Source organism: Nerophis lumbriciformis, linkage group LG35 (assembly GCF_033978685.3).
Source record: "Nerophis lumbriciformis linkage group LG35, RoL_Nlum_v2.1, whole genome shotgun sequence".
Lineage (NCBI taxonomy): Eukaryota > Metazoa > Chordata > Actinopteri > Syngnathiformes > Syngnathidae > Nerophis > Nerophis lumbriciformis.
In genome coordinates this window covers 21560001-21578797 of record NC_084582.2, presented here as the reverse complement: position 1 = coordinate 21578797, position 18797 = coordinate 21560001, and the positions used below count along the sequence as shown (strand labels likewise).

The 18797-nt window shown below is 37.4% G+C and overlaps 1 protein-coding gene across 2 annotated transcripts in view; it reads left to right on the top strand.

Annotated features, from left to right (window-relative positions):
- The window catches only part of LOC133575259 (septin-7-like), a 91715-nt gene that overhangs the window by 40485 nt on the left and 32433 nt on the right, over positions 1–18797 (top strand). For both annotated transcript variants that reach the window (XM_061927861.1, XM_061927860.1), the window contains exons 4-5: positions 14252–14352; positions 16599–16733. In XM_061927861.1, coding sequence (XP_061783845.1) covers positions 14252–14352; positions 16599–16733 — 236 coding nt within the window. The remainder of the gene's footprint in view (positions 1–14251; positions 14353–16598; positions 16734–18797) is intronic.

Below are 18797 nucleotides of genomic sequence, written 5' to 3'. Positions count from 1 at the left end.
TACTGCATAGTTTTGTATTTATGGTAAATTATCAAAGCAGTTCACCAAAATAGCGATCTTATCCTGTATGTCTGATGATCATAGTAACCACAAGTGTCATTTAAACACATTAAAACATTACCTACAACACCAAATAGCAGTGGAAAGTTGTACTGTAGTTATCGGTTAGATTTGGAGCTTGACATCTACGGTACTAGTTATCATGTAGCGTGTAGCATTCTCTTATTGATGGGTACTTGTGAAATAAATAGAGAGCATTCCTAAATGATATACAACTATATTTTTCTTTTTGTGTCTTACCTAATGAAAGACACCTTTTGAACATAATTACCAAATAAGTGATGCCACTTTTAAGCTACATTATTTGGACAGTATGATAATCTGAAGAAAGATTCAAGGAGAGCAGCACAAGACAGAAGAATAGAGCAAGGAAAGGAAACAGCACGACACAAGGCATGTTTTCTCCTTGTATGGTTGTGAATAAAACGTGGGCGGAGACAGGCGGGATTCTGGTCTAACACTGGGCAGTACAGAGTGGAGAAGGGGAGATTCAGGAAAAGAAATGACAGAAAGTGGATCAGGGTAGAGTAAGAAAATATTCAGTTGGGTGAAAAAAGTATTCCCACACAGTCAAACAGGAAAAGTGTGTGTTAGACAAACTCTGGCCAATGTTACTGGCAAAGATTCTGGAATGTGGTAAATGCCGTAAAGCCATTGCGGCCTTCCGCTCAAATTTTGTTGGCCCGCAGCATATTGTAGAAATAAATTAAAACAAAAAATACAACAATAAAAATGTTAGAAAAACTGGAAAAAAATGTATGTTAAAGTTAAAGTTAAAGTACCAATGATTGTCACACACACACTAGGTGTGGCGAGATTATTCTCTGCATTTGACCCATCACCCTTGATCACCCCCTGGGAGGTGAGGGGAGCAGTGGGCAGCAGCGGTGGCCGCGCCCGGGAATCATTTTGGTGATTTAACCCCCAATTCCAACCCTTGATGCTGAGTGCCAAGCAGGGAGGTAATGGGTCCCATTTTTATAGTCTTTGGTATGACTCGGCCGGGGTTTGAACTCACAACCTACCGATCTCAGGGCGGACACTCTAACCACTAGGTGCGGTGTTTCCTCGATTATCATAGGAGTTGCATTCCAGGCCCTTCCATGGTAAATTCCTGTGAAGTAGTGACGCTATTTGTTGTATAATTTACATGAATATCGTATGTATTGTTTATCTTTATAACCCCTCCACACACTGTTATTAAGTAATAACCTTCCACACACACACTCAAACACATACGACACGTTTAAGGAATTGTAGCATATAGCATATTGGTACTCACAAATGATGACGTTAAAGTAGTAGTTTTTATGAGAGACTGTTGATGTCGTCTTTACATTCTTTTCCTTTTTCTTTGTGTAGAAACCAAGGATTCATTGATCATGTGATGGCAGCTAATATATCGTAGTTCCTAGCATACCTCCTTTCTGCATAGCAATGGATAGACCTTGGGTTCTGTGCACGAAGCCTTAGAAGGCACACAATGTTTGTATGAAATTGTAAGGCTTCAAATAAATTCAAATACTGTACAGTATTTAATAGAGGTGGTAAAAATTATAACTTCCCTGATGCATTCGGATTAGAGCGTGGACAATTCTGAATGGATCGACAAATGTCAGAATATCGATTCGTTACCTATGTTAAATAAAGTAATAGAGACTGTTCTAAAATGCAGAACAAGTGCGGACAAACATGGAGGACAAGCTAGTGGCGACGCTAGTCTAGCTTGAAACAAGAAAATAATACTCTGTACATTTTAACAGATGTCTAACTGAAACCACGTTACAGCAGAGTATCCAGCAAAAAGAGGTAAATAGCAAGGAGATTAATAAATCAGGGGAGGGATTAATATCCACACAGTGTGGCCGGTAACACTTTCAGCCATAGATATAAATAGTTGGGGTCTAACGTTTGATCAATATATCGATAAATTGATTTATATTCCTAAATTTCAAGTATTTCGATCTGTGCTCGGCAAGTTTTCCTACCGGAAGATGGTTATCGAGCCAAGATAGTTTTAAAAGAGAATTGATTGATTTTATCGATACTAGAAAAAGGAAAACACTGAATTTAAAGGGGAACATTATCACCAGACCTATGCAAGCGTCAATATATACCTTGATGTTACAGAAAAAAGACCATATATTTTTTTAACCGATTTCCGAACTCTAAATGGGTGAATTTTTGCAAATTAAACGCCTTTCTATTATTCGCTCTCGGAGCGATGACGTCACAACGTGACGTCACATCGGGAAGCAATCCGCCATTTTCTCAAACACATTACAAACACCGAGTCAAATCAGCTCTGTTATTTTCCGTTTTTTAGACTGTTTTCCATACCTTGGAGACATCATGCCTCGTCGGTGTGTTGTCGGAGGGTGTAACAACACGAACAGGGATGGATTCAAGTTGCACCAGTGGCCCAAAGATGCGAAAGTGGCAAGAAATTGGACGTTTGTTCCGCACACTTTACCGACGAAAGCTATGCTACGACAGAGATGGCAAGAATGTGTGGATATCCTGCGACACTCAAAGCAGATGCATTTCCAACGATAAATTCAAAGAAATCTGCCGCCAGACCCCCAGGAAAAGAGAGCGGATGAGGGTATGTCTACAGAATATATTAATTGATGAAAACTGGGCTGTCTGCACTCTCAAAGTGCATGTTGTTGCCAAATGTATTTCATATGCTGTAAACCTAGTTCATAGTTGTTAGTTTCCTTTAATGCCAAACAAACACATACCAATCGTTGGTTAGAAGGCGATCGCCGAATTCGTCCTCGCTTTCTCCCGTGTCGCTGGCTGTCGTGTCGTTTTTGTCGGTTTCGCTTGCATACGGTTCAAACCGATATGGCTCAATAGCTTCAGTTTCTTCTTCAATTTCGTTTTCGCTACCTGCCTCCACACTACAACCATCCGTTTCAATACATGCGTAATCTGTTGAATCGCTTAAGCCGCTGAAATCCGAGTCTGAATCCGAGCTAATGTCACTATATCTTGCTGTTCTATCCGCCATGTTTGTTTGTATTGGCATCACTGTGTGACGTCACAGGAAAATGGACGGGTGTATATAACGATGGTTAAAATCAGGCACTTTGAAGCTTTTTTTAGGGATATTGCGTGATGGGTAAAATTTTGAAAAAAACTTTGAAAAATAAAATAAGCCACTGGGAACTGATTTTTAATGGTTTTAACCCTTCTGAAATTGTGATAATGTTCCCCTTTAAGAACGACAGGCTTTTTATGAAGTTTAACGAAAAGGATGTTAAATGTTAAGTCTGTCTGCCCATCTCTGATGTCATCAAAAACAAAAATGGTGGATACCTACAGTGGTCGAGAAAGGTCATAACAAAAGGCAAACGATACAACACAATAGTATAGGCCAAAACACAACTTTAAGCCAAAAAAAATACACAACAGACACAACTGAAGTGACAGCGGCGCAATTTACGGCGAAGCACCGACTTCCGCAACACAACAATTGGCACACAACGAGACGTCATTTCATGAGAAACAAATACAAAAGATAAGGGAGCATACATGCTTCTGACCACCTCCATAATCGGCAACGCCAGGACGGAGATCAGATATTGTATGACTTGGTCAGGGAACTTTATTTAGGAGGTGAATCTACTCCTAAAATGTTGGTTACTGTAGTTTTATTAAAAGTGCTTGAATGATGAAAATGTGAGCAGAAAAGGTTTCCTCTTGTTATTTCAACCTAAAGTGTTTGTTGCACTTTATTCAAATAGGATGTGACTGCATTGGTCATTAATTGTTGTTGTATCCATAATTCATTTATACCTAATTCCCTTAACAAGAAATAACAGGTGTGGGTATATGTATGTATATGTAACACTGAATGCACCGTAATCGTCACCAGTTCAAGCCCCCTGGACTATGCGTTGTTTGCAGTAATAATGGACAGGAGACTTGAGTGATGTTATGGACACCGTTTACTTCCTGATCTTGAATGGAATGTGCACCAGTCAATACAGTGAGGCGCTTTACAACACACTTGATCATTGCAGTACTGAACCGGCATATTTTACTGTACATTTTCAATATTACATAAACATTTACCTGATGTGGAATGGAATGTGCACCGGTCATTACGGCAAGGCTCTTTACAACACACTATAAAAAATAGTACATCATGTTAGCATCAAAGCTAATTGGCTATTCATTTGTATTGAGCTGCGCTCCCCTACTCACCTCTATCATGATAGTACTGATACTCCTTTAATGCCAGCCCAGCCTATTTATAGCCCATGTCTGAGAGGGGACGCTTTTGAGCACTCACATAAACCCTTGTTGGAACAAGTGGAATCAAATACATACAGTAACCTGTTACATATATGTGTATGCGTATATTTGTACAGTATATGTATATATGTATGTATGTCTACATATATCCATCCATCCATCCATCTTCTACCGCTTTTCCCGTATGCATATGGATATATGTAAGTATACATATATGGATATATGTATGTATGTATGTATACACATATATACATACACTGTATACATATACAGTATATGTGTATGTATGTATACATATATATGTATGTGTATACAGTACATACATATATACATACTGTACATACATATATGTGCGTGTGTGTGCGTGCGTATAAACATATACATATATACACATACTTATTTATATATATATCAGTGCTTCTCATATATTTTCTGTCACGCCCCCCTAGGAAGAAGATAATATCCCCCCTCCCCCCCTCCACCGTGACTATAAATAGTATAATTTGGCAATAAAGTTGTTATAACTATACCTCTGCATAACATTGTAAGCTTATTAACAGTAAAGGAAACAACACACGAGTCATTCCTCGTCTCCCACCATGGTTAAAGTGAAATGAAGCCAAGCGCTGCATACGCTTCGTCATATTCTGGTATGGCAAAAAAAGCATGCTCCCCAAGGTTACACAGGGGTGGCGCCCCACTATTTGAGAAGGACTGATATATATACACACACACATATTATATATATATTATATATATATATATATATATATTTTTTTTTAAATTATTTTTATTTTATTTTATTTATTTATTTTTTTATTTAGATTAATCAATCCAACAAAACAATACACAGCAATACCATAACAATGCAATCCAATTCCAAAACCAAACCCGACCCAGCAACACTCAGAACTGCAATAAACAGAGCAATTGAGAGGAGACACAAACACAACACAGATCAAACCAAAAGTAGTGAAACAAAAATTAATATTATCAACAACAGTATCAATATTAGTTACAATTTCAACTAGCAATGACTAAAAATCCCTCATTGACATTATCATTAGACATTTATAAAAAAAAAACAATAGTGTCACAGTGGCTTACACTTGCATCACATCTCATAAGCTTGACAACACACTGTGTCCAATATTTTCACAAAGATAAAATAAGTCATATTTTTGGTTCATTTAATAGTTAAAACTAATCGACATTATTGCAATCAGTTGATAAAACATTGTCCTTTACAATTATAAAAGCTTTTTACAAAAATCTACTACTCTGCTTGCATGTCAGCAGACTGGGGTAGATCCTGCTGAAATCCTATGTATTGAATGGATAGAGAATCGTTTTGAATCGTGAAAAAATCGTTTTTGAATCGAGAATCGTGTTGAATTGAAAAAAAATTGATTTATAATCGAATCGTGACCCCAAGAATCGATATTGAATCGAATCGTGGGACACCCAAAGATTCACAGCCCTAATATATATATATATATATATATATATATATATATATATATATATATATATATATATATATATATATATATATATATATATATATATATATATATATGTATGTATATATATATATATATATATATATATATATATATAACTATATTTATATATAACTATATTTATATATAACTATATTTATATATATATATATAACTATATTTATATATATATAACTATATTTTTATTTATATATATATATATATATATATATATATATATATATATATATATATATATACATATATATATAACGTACATTTACTGTTAGTGTACTTGTGAGGATGTTAGCAAGCTAATGTTTTATACTGGCTTTTTAGCTAATTTTGTATGTTTAAACCTAAAAATCATGGTTTTTGATACTTGGCACCATCTTGGAAGTATGATAACGTCTCCTATAATTAGAAGGTAACGTTAGCATGCTAACATTTTATGCTAGCTTTTTAGCTAATTTTGTTTAAACCTAAAAATCATGGTTTGTAATACTCATTGCTGTCGAGCAAGTATGCTAACAGTTAACGTGCGTTATACTAACATCTTTTATTTTAACATGCTAACATTTTATGCTAGCTTTTTAGCTAATTTTGTATATTTTAACCTAAAACTCATAGATTTTGATACTTGGTGCCATTTTGAAAGTATGCTAACATGTCTCATGTTAGCATGATAACATAAACATGTTAATGTTTTATAGTAGCTTTTTAGCTAATTTTGTATGTTTGCACCTATAATTAGTGCGTTTTAATATGTTGCACTGTCCTAGAATTATGCTAATTTGTCCTATGTCATCATACTAACATAGCATGTTAACGTTTTATGCAGATTCCGTGCCACAAACCTTAGAAGGCGCAGACCTGTTTGGACGACATTGTATTAAATTAAGATTAATTCAAATGTTTTCAAAAACACACAAGCAGAAGAGCCAACATAAAAATTGGCTCGAGCAAACATGAGGCTGGATGTGGCTGAGCCAATCAGCTGCCAGGACAGAAAACACAGTGCTCTGCAATTGGTCCGCCGTCAGCCAATATTGTGCAGTGTACGATGTCACGTGGTCAAAGCAGCTTTGCTACTAAAAAGGTGGCTAGTAATATCAAATGGATGTTATAATACATGTTTAAAAAAATACATATTTTAAATTAAAAATCTACGATACACTGAGACTATAGTAAGTCTTAGAAGTAAACCATAAAGTTGTGAGGGAACAGCGTATTTGTATCCTACCGAAAGAAACCCAGGGGGAGACAATGGATTAACAATTGAAGCAGCCACGTCTGACCAGAGGTGGGTAGAGTAGCCAGAAATTGTACTCAAGTAAGAGTACTGTTACTTTAGAGATTTATTACTCAAGTAAAAGTAAGGAGTAGTCACCCAAATATTTACTTGAGTAAAAGTAAAAAGTATGTTGTGAAAAAACTACTCAAGTACTGAGTAACTGATGAGTAACATACACACTCATATCATATATATATATATATATATATATATATATATATACATACATATATATATATATATACATATGTATATATATATATATATATATATATATATATATATATATATATATACATATATATATTGTGTATATATATATATATATATATATATATATATATATATACATACATATACATTGATATATACAGTATATAATTGATATGTATTTATTTTGCTGTTTTTGTTTACATGTTAAAGGTGTTTTAATGAATAAACATGCATGTTTAACATATAGATTCCTTTCTTTCATGAAGACTAGAATATAAGTTGGTGTATTACCAGATTCTGATGACTTGCGTTGATTGTAATCAGACAGTTGTGATGATAACGTCCACGTTTTCAAATGGAGGAGAAGAAAAGTTCCTCCTTTCTGTCTAATACCACATGAAAGTGGTGGGTTTTTGGCATCCTATTTGTCCAGCTTCCATATTCGTTTTTATACACTTTACAAGAAATATATTGGTGTCAAACTCCGTGGCTTGCTAGCTTGTTTACGCTGGCTTTCGGAGACTCTTGTTTTGAAAGCGCAGGCGCGATGGCGCGGCACTTTTATTGTGAAGACAGGAACGTCCTCATGTGCGGTCAGTATTAAGGCTTTTGACGGTACGGTTGAAATAAAACAAGTATCTTTTTTCCTTCACACTTTTGATTGATTGATTGGAACTTTTATTATTAGATTGCACAGTACAGTACACATTCCGTACAATTGACCACTAAATGGTAACACCCCAATAAGTTTTTCAACTTGTTTAAGTCAGGTCATGTGACCACCTGGCTCTGTTTGATTGGTCCAACGTCACCAGTGACTGCATCTGATTGGTGGAACGAAGTGAAACGTCACCAGTAAGGCAGGCACTTTGAAGGTCTGTCTGACAGACCAAAACAAACAAAGCGTGCATTAACAGATCGATAAAAATTAGTAGCGAGCTGAATGTAGATAAAAGTAGCGGAGTAAAAGTAGCGGAGTAAAAGTAGCGGAGTAAAAGTAGCGGAGTAAAAGTAGCGTTCCTTCTCTATAAATATACTTAAGTAAAAGTAAAAGTATGTTGCATTAAAACTACTCTTAGAAGTACAATTTATCCCAAAAGTTACTCAAGTAGATGTAACGGAGTAAATGTAGCGCGTTACTACCCACCTCTGCGTCTGACAGAGATTTTTTTGTGTTGAAAAACAGATGCCATTCAATTTGTTATGTAATGTATATACAATCTGAACAAAGGTCAAACATATTATGAATATAGGTTAGGTAAAGGGAGTGGTTATTGTTAGAAGACTTTCTGTTGACTCAGGATAGACTGTGACAAACATAACAAAGCAGTAATCAGTAATGTATGGGAAGAAACATTTTTTGGTGGATTGCTATCATCTCGGTGTGGGATCAATTTACCGCGTATACACAAATCACTTGGTGAGAGAGGGGCTAAGTTTGTCTCCAGGAGTCAACCAAACTGAGCAGCTGATGGGTAGCCTCAAGCAGAAGGAAGGAAGAGAGGTTGTCTATAACACAGCAGCATAGCTGCTCATTAGCTCAGGTCAATTACATAAAACCCTAATGATGATTTTTACGTCTTCATTTCACAAACAATGATGACAAAAGTGTGTTGAAAAACAAGCGACATTGTCCGGAAGTTATGAAGCCTTTAGTTGGATAAATGATATTTTAACATTATTTTGTGTTGCAGTTTAATTTCTATAGAATTGTCCCTTTACACGATATAATAAAATGCTGGCGAAAAGTGAGGACTATACTATTTATATTTTTGAGATGCTGTGCAGAATAAACTCTTAAGTTGTTTTGTTGTAATGATAGTATTTGGGCAGCCAGCATTTTTGAGGTTTTTGTGCATGTTTGACTTTGCACCAAATGTTCCAAATAGCAGATTTGGCTTATGTGGTACAATACTGGTTGATTCAGCAAGTGACATTTCTTCGGTGAACTCTCGTTGTAAATTCCATTTATTGTCAAAGTTCTCAAATCGAGCAGTAGCTTGGAATGAGTAAAAAAATGTGATAGCTTATAATATACACAGTCCCTAGTTTGTTTTAACTGGCCTGTTTTTGAAGTTGATACATTTTGTAAACACAGAATGAGTGTGTCCGCCTGTGTTCATCTGGAGACACACATGATCTTAAGGTTTGTGAAGGCTGAAGAATGTTTCTTTTAGAACATGAAGTTTTCATGCAGTACGTCGAAGGGGTGATTCTAAAATAAGTAGACCTGCTTGTGAACGTATGTGGCACATAGTTGTGACCCCAAGATGCAGGAAACAGGAGGACAAATTGCAGGTAAGAGTCTTTAAATTATTTTAAACACAAGAGAGTGGCAGTCATGCATGCAAAAATCAAACCTCGAGCACTGACGGCAGGCATAAATAGCAGCCTGATTGGCAACTGCAACCAGGTGTGCCAGGCTGCCAAGCAGGGACAGGTGAGGGAAACGAGCGCTCAGGGAGACATGCAGGAAGTGGAACACAAATAAGAGCGCTGACAGGAAATAAACACAAATTAAGGAAACATAACCAGATGTGAAGTGACAGATCATATATATATATATATATATATATATATATATATATATATATATACCGTATTTTTCGGACTATAAGTCGCAGTTTTTTTCATAGTTTGGCCGGGCTCCAGTGCGACTTATATATGTTTTTTTCCTTTTTTATTATGCATTTTTGGCAAGTGCGACTTATACTAGCCAAGGTGCATTATGTTGATGGTGTCTAAACGCACACACAAAGTGCATACAAGCAATAACATCGTGGTGGAGAAGAATGGCAAAAAACAACAATTCTACTGGTTAATAAAGAGTGTGTGTGAAGTGCAATATGGAGGTATTTGGGCTTCAAAACTAATGATAAAGGTGACGCTTTAAACAAGTAAGCGCCGTGCTGCAAGTGTTGCTTCAAAACATGCCTCGGCTAATGTGGCGATTAGTGTTATTCAAACTTAGGTAAACATTTAAATAATAAGCATTCAGATCTGCACAAGGAGTTACAAAGAGTGACAGGTAATAATGTAGTTGTTACACCTGTCCTGCTGTTCGCTCCGGTGCAGACCGTGGTAGAGGAGCACAGGGGAGTTCCTTTCAGTTCACTTTACCCCGCAATGGGTCTGCTAAGATCCACTTTCCGATCAGAATTCAAGGCCGCCGATTTGTGACAATCTGGTTGCTTTATTATTAGTTTTGCAGGACTCAACCGGACCCTATCATCACTTTACTGCACAGTGCTCACGCTCCTCTCTTTCTGTACTCGCCCACTCACTCACTGACGTCACTCAGACAACACGTTGACATTCTCACAAACACACATACTGTACCCTACTCTCATAAGTTAACAGCTCCTCTGTTGTGCACATGTAGATACAAAATATGTAGCTACGTAGACGCGCACACAGCTGCTTGGCTTGATGCCAAATATTAGCGGAGTTAAGTCAACTAGTGCAAGTAAAATGAGTGAATTTGGTAACAAATTGCTACAATTTGTGTTCTATCTTTAACAGATGTGTGTTTTACCTGGTAGATGGCTTATCTGTGTACATTTATCCATAGTTTTGTTTTTGTACTTACTAATAATTGTATTTTTCTTAAAGCACAACCAGGATTGGCAACCATAAATCATGAAGCATTTAATACAATGTAAATAAAGCTTTTTTTATTATATTCTAATCTAATCCTTGACTATAGAAGACTATATGTAATGTGGAAAATTCTAAATTGTTCTTTGAGTGCAACATGAAAAACGCAATGTGTTTAATGCCCTTTAATTTATACACTATATTGCCAAAAGTTTTTGGCCACCCATCCAAATGATCAGAATCAGGTGTCCTAATCACTTGGCCCGGCCACAGGTGTATAAAATCAAGCACTGAGGCATGGAGACTGTTTCTACAAACATTTGTGAAAGAATGGGCCGCTTTCAGGAGCTCAGTGATTTCCAGCATGGAACTGTCATAGGATGCTACCTGTGCAACAAATCCAATCGTGAAATTTCCTCGCTCCTAAATATTCCAAAGTCAACTGTCGGCTTTATTATATGGAAGTTTGGGAACAACAGCAACTCAGCCACCAAGTGGTAGCCCACGTAAACTGACAGAGAGGGGACAGCGGATGCTGAAGCGCATAGCGCAAAGAGGTCGCTAACTTTCTGCACTGTCAGTTACTACAGAGCTCCAAACTTCATGTGACCTTCCAATTAGCCCACGTACAGTACGCAGAGAGCTTCATGGAATGGCTTTCCATGGCCGAGCAGCTGCATCTAAGCCATACATCACCAAGTCCAATGCAAAGCGTTGGATGCAGTGGTGTAAAGCACGTCGCCACTGGATTTTGGAGCAGTGGAGACGCGTTCTCTGGAGTGATGAATCACGCTTTTCCATCTGGCAATCTGATGGACGAGCCTGGGTTTGGAGGTTGCCAGGAGAACGGTACATTTCGGACTGCATTGTTTTTCAGGAGTTGGGCTTGGCCCCTTAGTTACAGTGAAAGGAACTTTTGAATGCTCCAGGATACCAAAACATTTTGGACAATTCCATGCTCCCAACCTTGTGGGAACAGTTTAGAGCGGGCCCCTTCCTCTTCCAACATGACTGTGCACCAGTGCACAAAGCAAGGTCCATAAAGACATGGATGACAAAGGCTGGTGTGGATGAACTTGACTGGCCTGCACAGAGTCCTGACCTGAACCCGATAGAACACCTATGGAATAAATTAGAATGGAGACTGAGAGCTAGGCCTTCTCGACCAACATAAGTGTGTGCCCTCACAAAGGCGCTTTTGGAAGAATGGTCGAAAATTCCTATAAACACACTCCGCAACCTAGTGGACAGCCATCCCAGAAGAGTTGAAGCTGTAATAGCTGCAAAAGGTGGACCGACATCATATTGAATGAACCCTATGGGTTAGGAATGGGATGGCACTTCAAGTTCATATGTGAGTCAAGGCAGGTGGCCAAATACTTTTGGCAATATAGTGTATTTCAACCTTCTAAAATTGTTCTTTGAGTGCAATAGGAAACATATGTTTATTGTATTGCAAGAGTTTCTGTTAAAATAAAGCATTGTGTAATGCATTGACTTGGTAATCAAATACAAGCGATCATAAAAGGCGAAGTCTTTCCATGGGAGTTGAGATCCAGACACGCAGGGCACCTCCTTTAGCTCGGGGAGTGTGCAATCACCTCCACTGCTGTAAAAGGTGACGTGTGGAAGTGTGAAGAATCTCTCCATAAGTATGCAGCCCAGCCTTTGACTAGCGGGTGTCACGACTCGCAATAGTGCTAAGAAGACAAAACCTGGAGACACTCTTCCATTGTTTTATAACACTTTGCCTTCCCGGGAAAATACTGTATTTTTCGGAGTATAAGTCGCTCCGGAGTATAAGTTGCACCAGCCAAAAATGCATAATAAAGAAGGAAAAAAACATATATATGTCGCACTGGAGTATAAGTCGCATTTTTTGGGGAAATTTATTTGATAAAACCCAACACCAAGAATAGACATTTGAAAGGCAATTTAAAATAAATAAAGAATAGTGAACAACAGGCTGAATAAGTGTACGTTATATGATGCATAAATAACCAACTGAGAACGTGCCTGGTATGTTAACGTAATATATTATGGTAAGAGTCATTCAAATAACTATAACATATAGAACATGCTATACGTTTACCAAACAATCTGTCACTCCTAATCGCTAAATCCCATGAAATCTTATACGTCTAGTCTCTTACGTGAATGAGCTAAATAATATTATTTGATATTTTACAGTAATGTGTTAATAATTTCACACATAAGTCGCTCCTGAGTATAAGTCGCACCCCCTGCCAAACTATGAAAAAAACTGCGACTTATAGTCCGAAAAATACGGTACATAAACCAGAATTTTTTTTAATTAAATTTTAAATTGTAGAAATGAGAAACAAAACAACAGCAAAGTTGGAAAAATTAAGTCACAAGACCTAATTTAACAAAAAAAAAGCGGAAATGTTGATACGAGTAATGAATAACACAACAAATGCCTTAATATTTATGTATAACATTGTTTTTAGGGCTCTCTTGATAGAACTTTTTCATTTGTGAAACGATGCTGATATCGGGCCCTTAAGTATCAGTAGATATTGAGCCGATATCAGATGATATCATAGCACATACTTAGATTATTTTGTAGTGTAGAATGTTAGAAAAGGTTTGATCAAATTGAAATTATTCAAACAGAGAACATTGGTCGGTATGAAAAACACTAACATTTTATTACAGTCTGGAATGGACTGATGCAACCTTTAAATTGAAGTGGAGCAGTAGTTTTTTTTAGTGACACCTAGTGGCCACAATAATTCATGAAGTTAATCTTATGATGCCGTAAATTGAATAAAAACGGGCACGTTTGTTACTGAATACTTTCAAATACATTTCTGCCTTGTAGAATTTGTATGTGTAAGTAGTATGCAACTTTAATTTTTTGATTATTGTTTATATTAACAAATGTGCTGTTTTAGACTGCAATATTGTTTAATGAAGGACACTTACTATGTGTGTCTAGCTGGTGTGCTATTGTGTGCTTGGATGTTGTGTCGCTGCTAGCTTCTAGCCTAGCAGGTTTACCTTTTGTAATTGGATTGACTAAAACCCAAGAAACACCATCCTTGTGTCCTTATTGAAAGATATTTATTCCATTTTTGTACAAGAAGCGTGCTGCAGTATTGCTTGTATTGGAGATTATATTGGACATTTTACATGTAAACCCATATAATCCCTTTTTTATTTTTATTTTTATTTGTATTTTTTAATTTTTGTTAAGGATGACATCGGACCAATATCAGATCAGGACAGCCTTAGTTTTTTTTCTTTTTGTAAAATATTAAATGCAAATCATTGAATAGGTGGATTTGTGTTTCAGGTGGAGCAGTCCAAAGTGCTCATAAAAGAAGGAGGGGTCCAGCTGACCCTCACGATTGTTGACACCCCAGGATTTGGAGATGCAGTAGATAACAGTAACTGGTAAGTAGTGTTTTTGTCTAATGTGTCATTGTTAGGGATGTAACGGTATTGGAAATATCGCGGTAATTCGGTTTGAAAATGCTAGTAATAATGCCGTTGTATGTGAAGATATCAAACGAGAACTTGGAGTACTGCCGTCAAGTAGGTTTTTTTCGGGTGCTATTACATGGGCTGGTCTGAGAAGTAAACTACATCTCCCATGATCCCTTGTGCAGTGCTTCCAAGCAGAGCAAATAACCTTCTGCAAAGTTTAAATCTTAAAAAGTAAACTTAAAAAAGTTTAAATGTGTCCAAAGTATGGACACATTTCGGTTTAATGATGAACCTAAAAAAGATGGAGGACAAAACATGTTGTTGGAATCTCTCGTTGGTCCGATGAACGAGTAGACAAGCAGTTATTTCCTTTTGGTGTAACTCCTCATGTGGGAGCGTGGAAATGCAAAAAAAACAGAACAAAAAAATTTAACAACACCGCAACTTCTACAACGAAAAATATGAGCAATAGGCCACTTGGTGAACCATCTTCTGGAAAATATACTTAATGTGAAGCCAAGGAAACCAAGAAGCCAGTGAGGCTAAACATCAATTTGTGTGGTATTTACCGTACATTAAATTGTCAGTTAACCTCCTGAAAATCAGCATTCTCCTAATATTGAAAAATATCCGTTGCAAAGGACGATGCTTCTCAGGAAGTTAAAAGCTGAAAGAAACTAAACTAGGGGTGCCCACACTTTTTCTCCAGGCGAGCTACTTTTCAATTGACCAAGTCGAAGGAATCTACCTCATTCATATATATTTATTTATTTATTTATGAAAGAGACGTTTTCGTTAACAAGTTAAAGGTGTTTAATGAGAATACAAGCATGTTTAACACATAGATTCCTTTCTTTCATGAAGACAAGAATATAAGTTGGTGTATTGCCTGATTCTGATGACTTGCATTGATTGGAATCAGGCAGTAGTGCTGATAACGTCTGCATTTTCAAATGGAGGAGAAAAAAAAAGGCTTCCTTTCTGTCCAATACTACATGAAAGTGTTTGGTTATTGGCATCTTATTGGTCCAGCTTCCATACTCGTTTTTATACACTTTACAAGAAATACATTGGCGGAAAACTCCGTGGCTTGCTAGTTTGTGCACGCCAGCTTTCTGAGACTCTTATTCTGTTAGCTCAGGCAGGATTAGGCAGGGCTTTTATTGTGAAGACAGGAACTGTGCAGTCGGTCTTTAGAGTTTTGAAAGCAGGTACGGGGCGAGTCTGTTGAAATAAAAAGTGTTTCTCGCCCTCCTCTCTGTCATTTTTTCTTAATAATGATCTGGCAGCAGCAGGCGTCATCTCACAAGACCCTCGGGTGCCGTGAATGTCAATCAAGTGACGAAAGTCACGTCTTGGTGAAGATTGATGATCGCTGATTTTTAGGTGTATTTTTTTATTGCCTGGCTGGCGACCGACTGACAACACCCTCCGCCGTCGACCGGTAGCTCGCGATCGACGTAATGGGCACCCCTGCACTAAACTGAACATTAATGTTTTGTACTTGGATGTTTACTTTGTCAGTTTAAAAGCACTCAACTAAAGTTACCTGAAACACAAAATGTTGCTGCACTATTCTTTACACTTTAAAATGTTTGTGTGTAGTAATAAACATGATTACAAAATTTGAGCATTATGTTTGTGTTCAATTACAGTAAGTGTGTTTATCCATATCATTGTTGCCCCTTTATTGTATACACTATGGAATTTTTAGCAAGCCTTTATTTTTTGTTACAATACCACAATAATACGATACTGTGGCCCAAATACCGTAACGATATCGTTCCTGCACTCGGGATCCTTCTGTGTGGAGTTTGCATGTTCTCCCCGTGACTGAGTGGGTTCCCTCCGGGTACTGCGGCTTCCTCCCACCTCCGAAGACATGCAGCTGTGGATAGGTTGATTGGCAACACTAAATTGGCCCTAATGTGTGAATGGTAGAGTGTGAATGTTGTCTGTCTATCTGTGTTGGCCCTGCGATGAGGTGGCGACTTGTCCAGGGTGTACCCCGCCTTCCGCCCGAATGCAGCTGAGATAGGCTCCAGCACCCCTCTGCGACCCCGAACGGGACAAGCGGTAGAAAATGGATGGATGGATATCGTATTGTGAGATTTAGATTTTGCTACATCCCTAGTTATTGTGTTGGTTTAATTTAAATGTATCTCAAATGTTTGTATGTTACTATCCGACATGATGCCCTTTGTCTTTTTCAGTTGGCAGCCAGTCATCAATTATATTGACAGCAAGTGTGAGGACTTCCTGAACGCAGAATCAAGGGTGAACCGCAGGTCGATGCCAGATAATAGGGTCCACTGCTGTCTATATTTCATTGCGCCCTCAGGACACGGGTGAGTATAGTACTGGATCAGTTAAATTTGGGATATTCAGCAGGGTTTACAGCCTGGCGGGTTGAGGGGGATAATGGACCTTGACACGAAGGAGGCAGTGGCAGACAGACACTTTTCATGTTCTTCTAATGACAACATAACTGAAAAACAAACGCTGTAAAAAAAAAAATTAAATTTCCTGACCCGCACCTCTCAAACATTGTTGGGGTTAATATTAGAAAAGGCCATAAACACACACATAATCATTTAATGTGCTTTTGCATTAATGCATTCCAGTCCCCAACATTAATCAATCTATCAAAGTTTACTTATTTAGCCCTTAATCACAAATGTCTACAAATCCTAATTCTATGTAGCATCAAAAAAGCATAGGTTATGTTGACACAACATTTAAAATGTTAAACTAATTTATGGCAAAACGTGGCATGTGGTTGATCTGACTCGCAGTCGCACGGTTCTGGGATTGAATCTTGGCCTTGTGGTGTTGGCATGTTTTGCTAAGTACCCCTGTTCTATGGAGCCAAAACAAGACGTAAATACATGTTGGCATTGTAGAAAAACAAGTATTGGCGCTGAAAAAAATTCCTTGGAAAAGTAGAGAACTCACATTATATGGATTTTTTTTTTAATTAAAGGTGTTTTTTATGTCAGTCTTAAGTTTTCCACTGGGTGTCCATCTTTTAGCATCTTTTAGCATCTTTTCTTTTTTAAATCCAGTTTTGTTGTTCATCAGACTTCCTCGTTTATATTTTCAGTTATAAATTATTGGTCAGAGTTTGCCATCAGTGACTGAGACAAGGTGAAATGTTATTGACCAACGGTTTTATATTCGTGCTAAAATTTTAAATAAGCGCTATCGTGTTTTCTCAGGGAGCATTTGCATATGCCGGCAAGTTATTTGAATTTTAGCTAACAAGCTCCATCACAAACGCTGCCATTTTCAGTCCCTTCAGGAATTAGTGCGATGTTGTGATCGCGCCAATTCAGGGTAATCTAGTACTGTTTATAAATATTTACTTCTTAATTTCATTAGTAATTTATATATTTTTTTAATTTTTATTGATGAGCCCATTAAGAGCATATCGTATTTCATATGCATTGCTGGCATAGCAAAGAGGCAGCATTTACATGACAGAGATGTTGACATGTGATGATAATCTCTAATCAACAAACATTAGCACTATAGATTGCTCTCAGCAGTTCACAAATGCTTTAACATGCACGGGTAAATGTGTTGAAACATAAATAATTGTTTAAGATGGAAAAGTGTAAAACATACACAGAGAATGTCTGCAACTTGTGGACGACAGAGCAGACAGCTGACAATAAGGAAGTAGTTATACTCAATTATTACAGTTATTGGTTATTAATTATTTAAACTGAGTTCTGAGTATGTGCTTTTACTGCCATCTAGTGTGTATCTTTAAATTTGAGTTTGAGGTTAACATCACAAAGAACACGTAGAACATTGATAGCAAATAGATACATTCCTTAAAGGGGCCCTATTATGCAATACCAACTGTTCTCACCTTTTGGTGCCTGGTCCCGAAAATTTTAAATAAAACCATGGAGGCGATGTGAAGATATTTATAAAATAATCTTGCCTTCCCTTCTACTTGAGCCAAACAGGCTGTTTGGAATGTGCACAATTGGTGACAAATTGGGAAAACCCTCAGCGGATTTCTCCACATTTGGTATAAATTAGTGATGTGCGAGTCATGAAAGAATTGTTCAAAACCCGCAAGTATTTACTGATTCAGCACTCATGGGTTGTCGTCGCCATTAACTCGACCAGTGACTCGCGCCTGCCACACTAGCCAATTATGCCCCTGTTTGTCTAACTGTAAAAATACAGTTAGACAAACAGGGGCATAATTGGCTAGTGTGGCAGGCGTAATCTAGTACTGTATAAAAATGTATAAAAATATACATGTATTGGCCCCTAAAAAACAGCAACAAATGTTTTTTTTGCCTCAAATCAACTCTCCTTTCCACTTCCTGCCCGAGCTGAATCACTTGCTGTGTCACAGTTCGGTGGGTGCCGCTGCAGATGCCGCTGCAGGT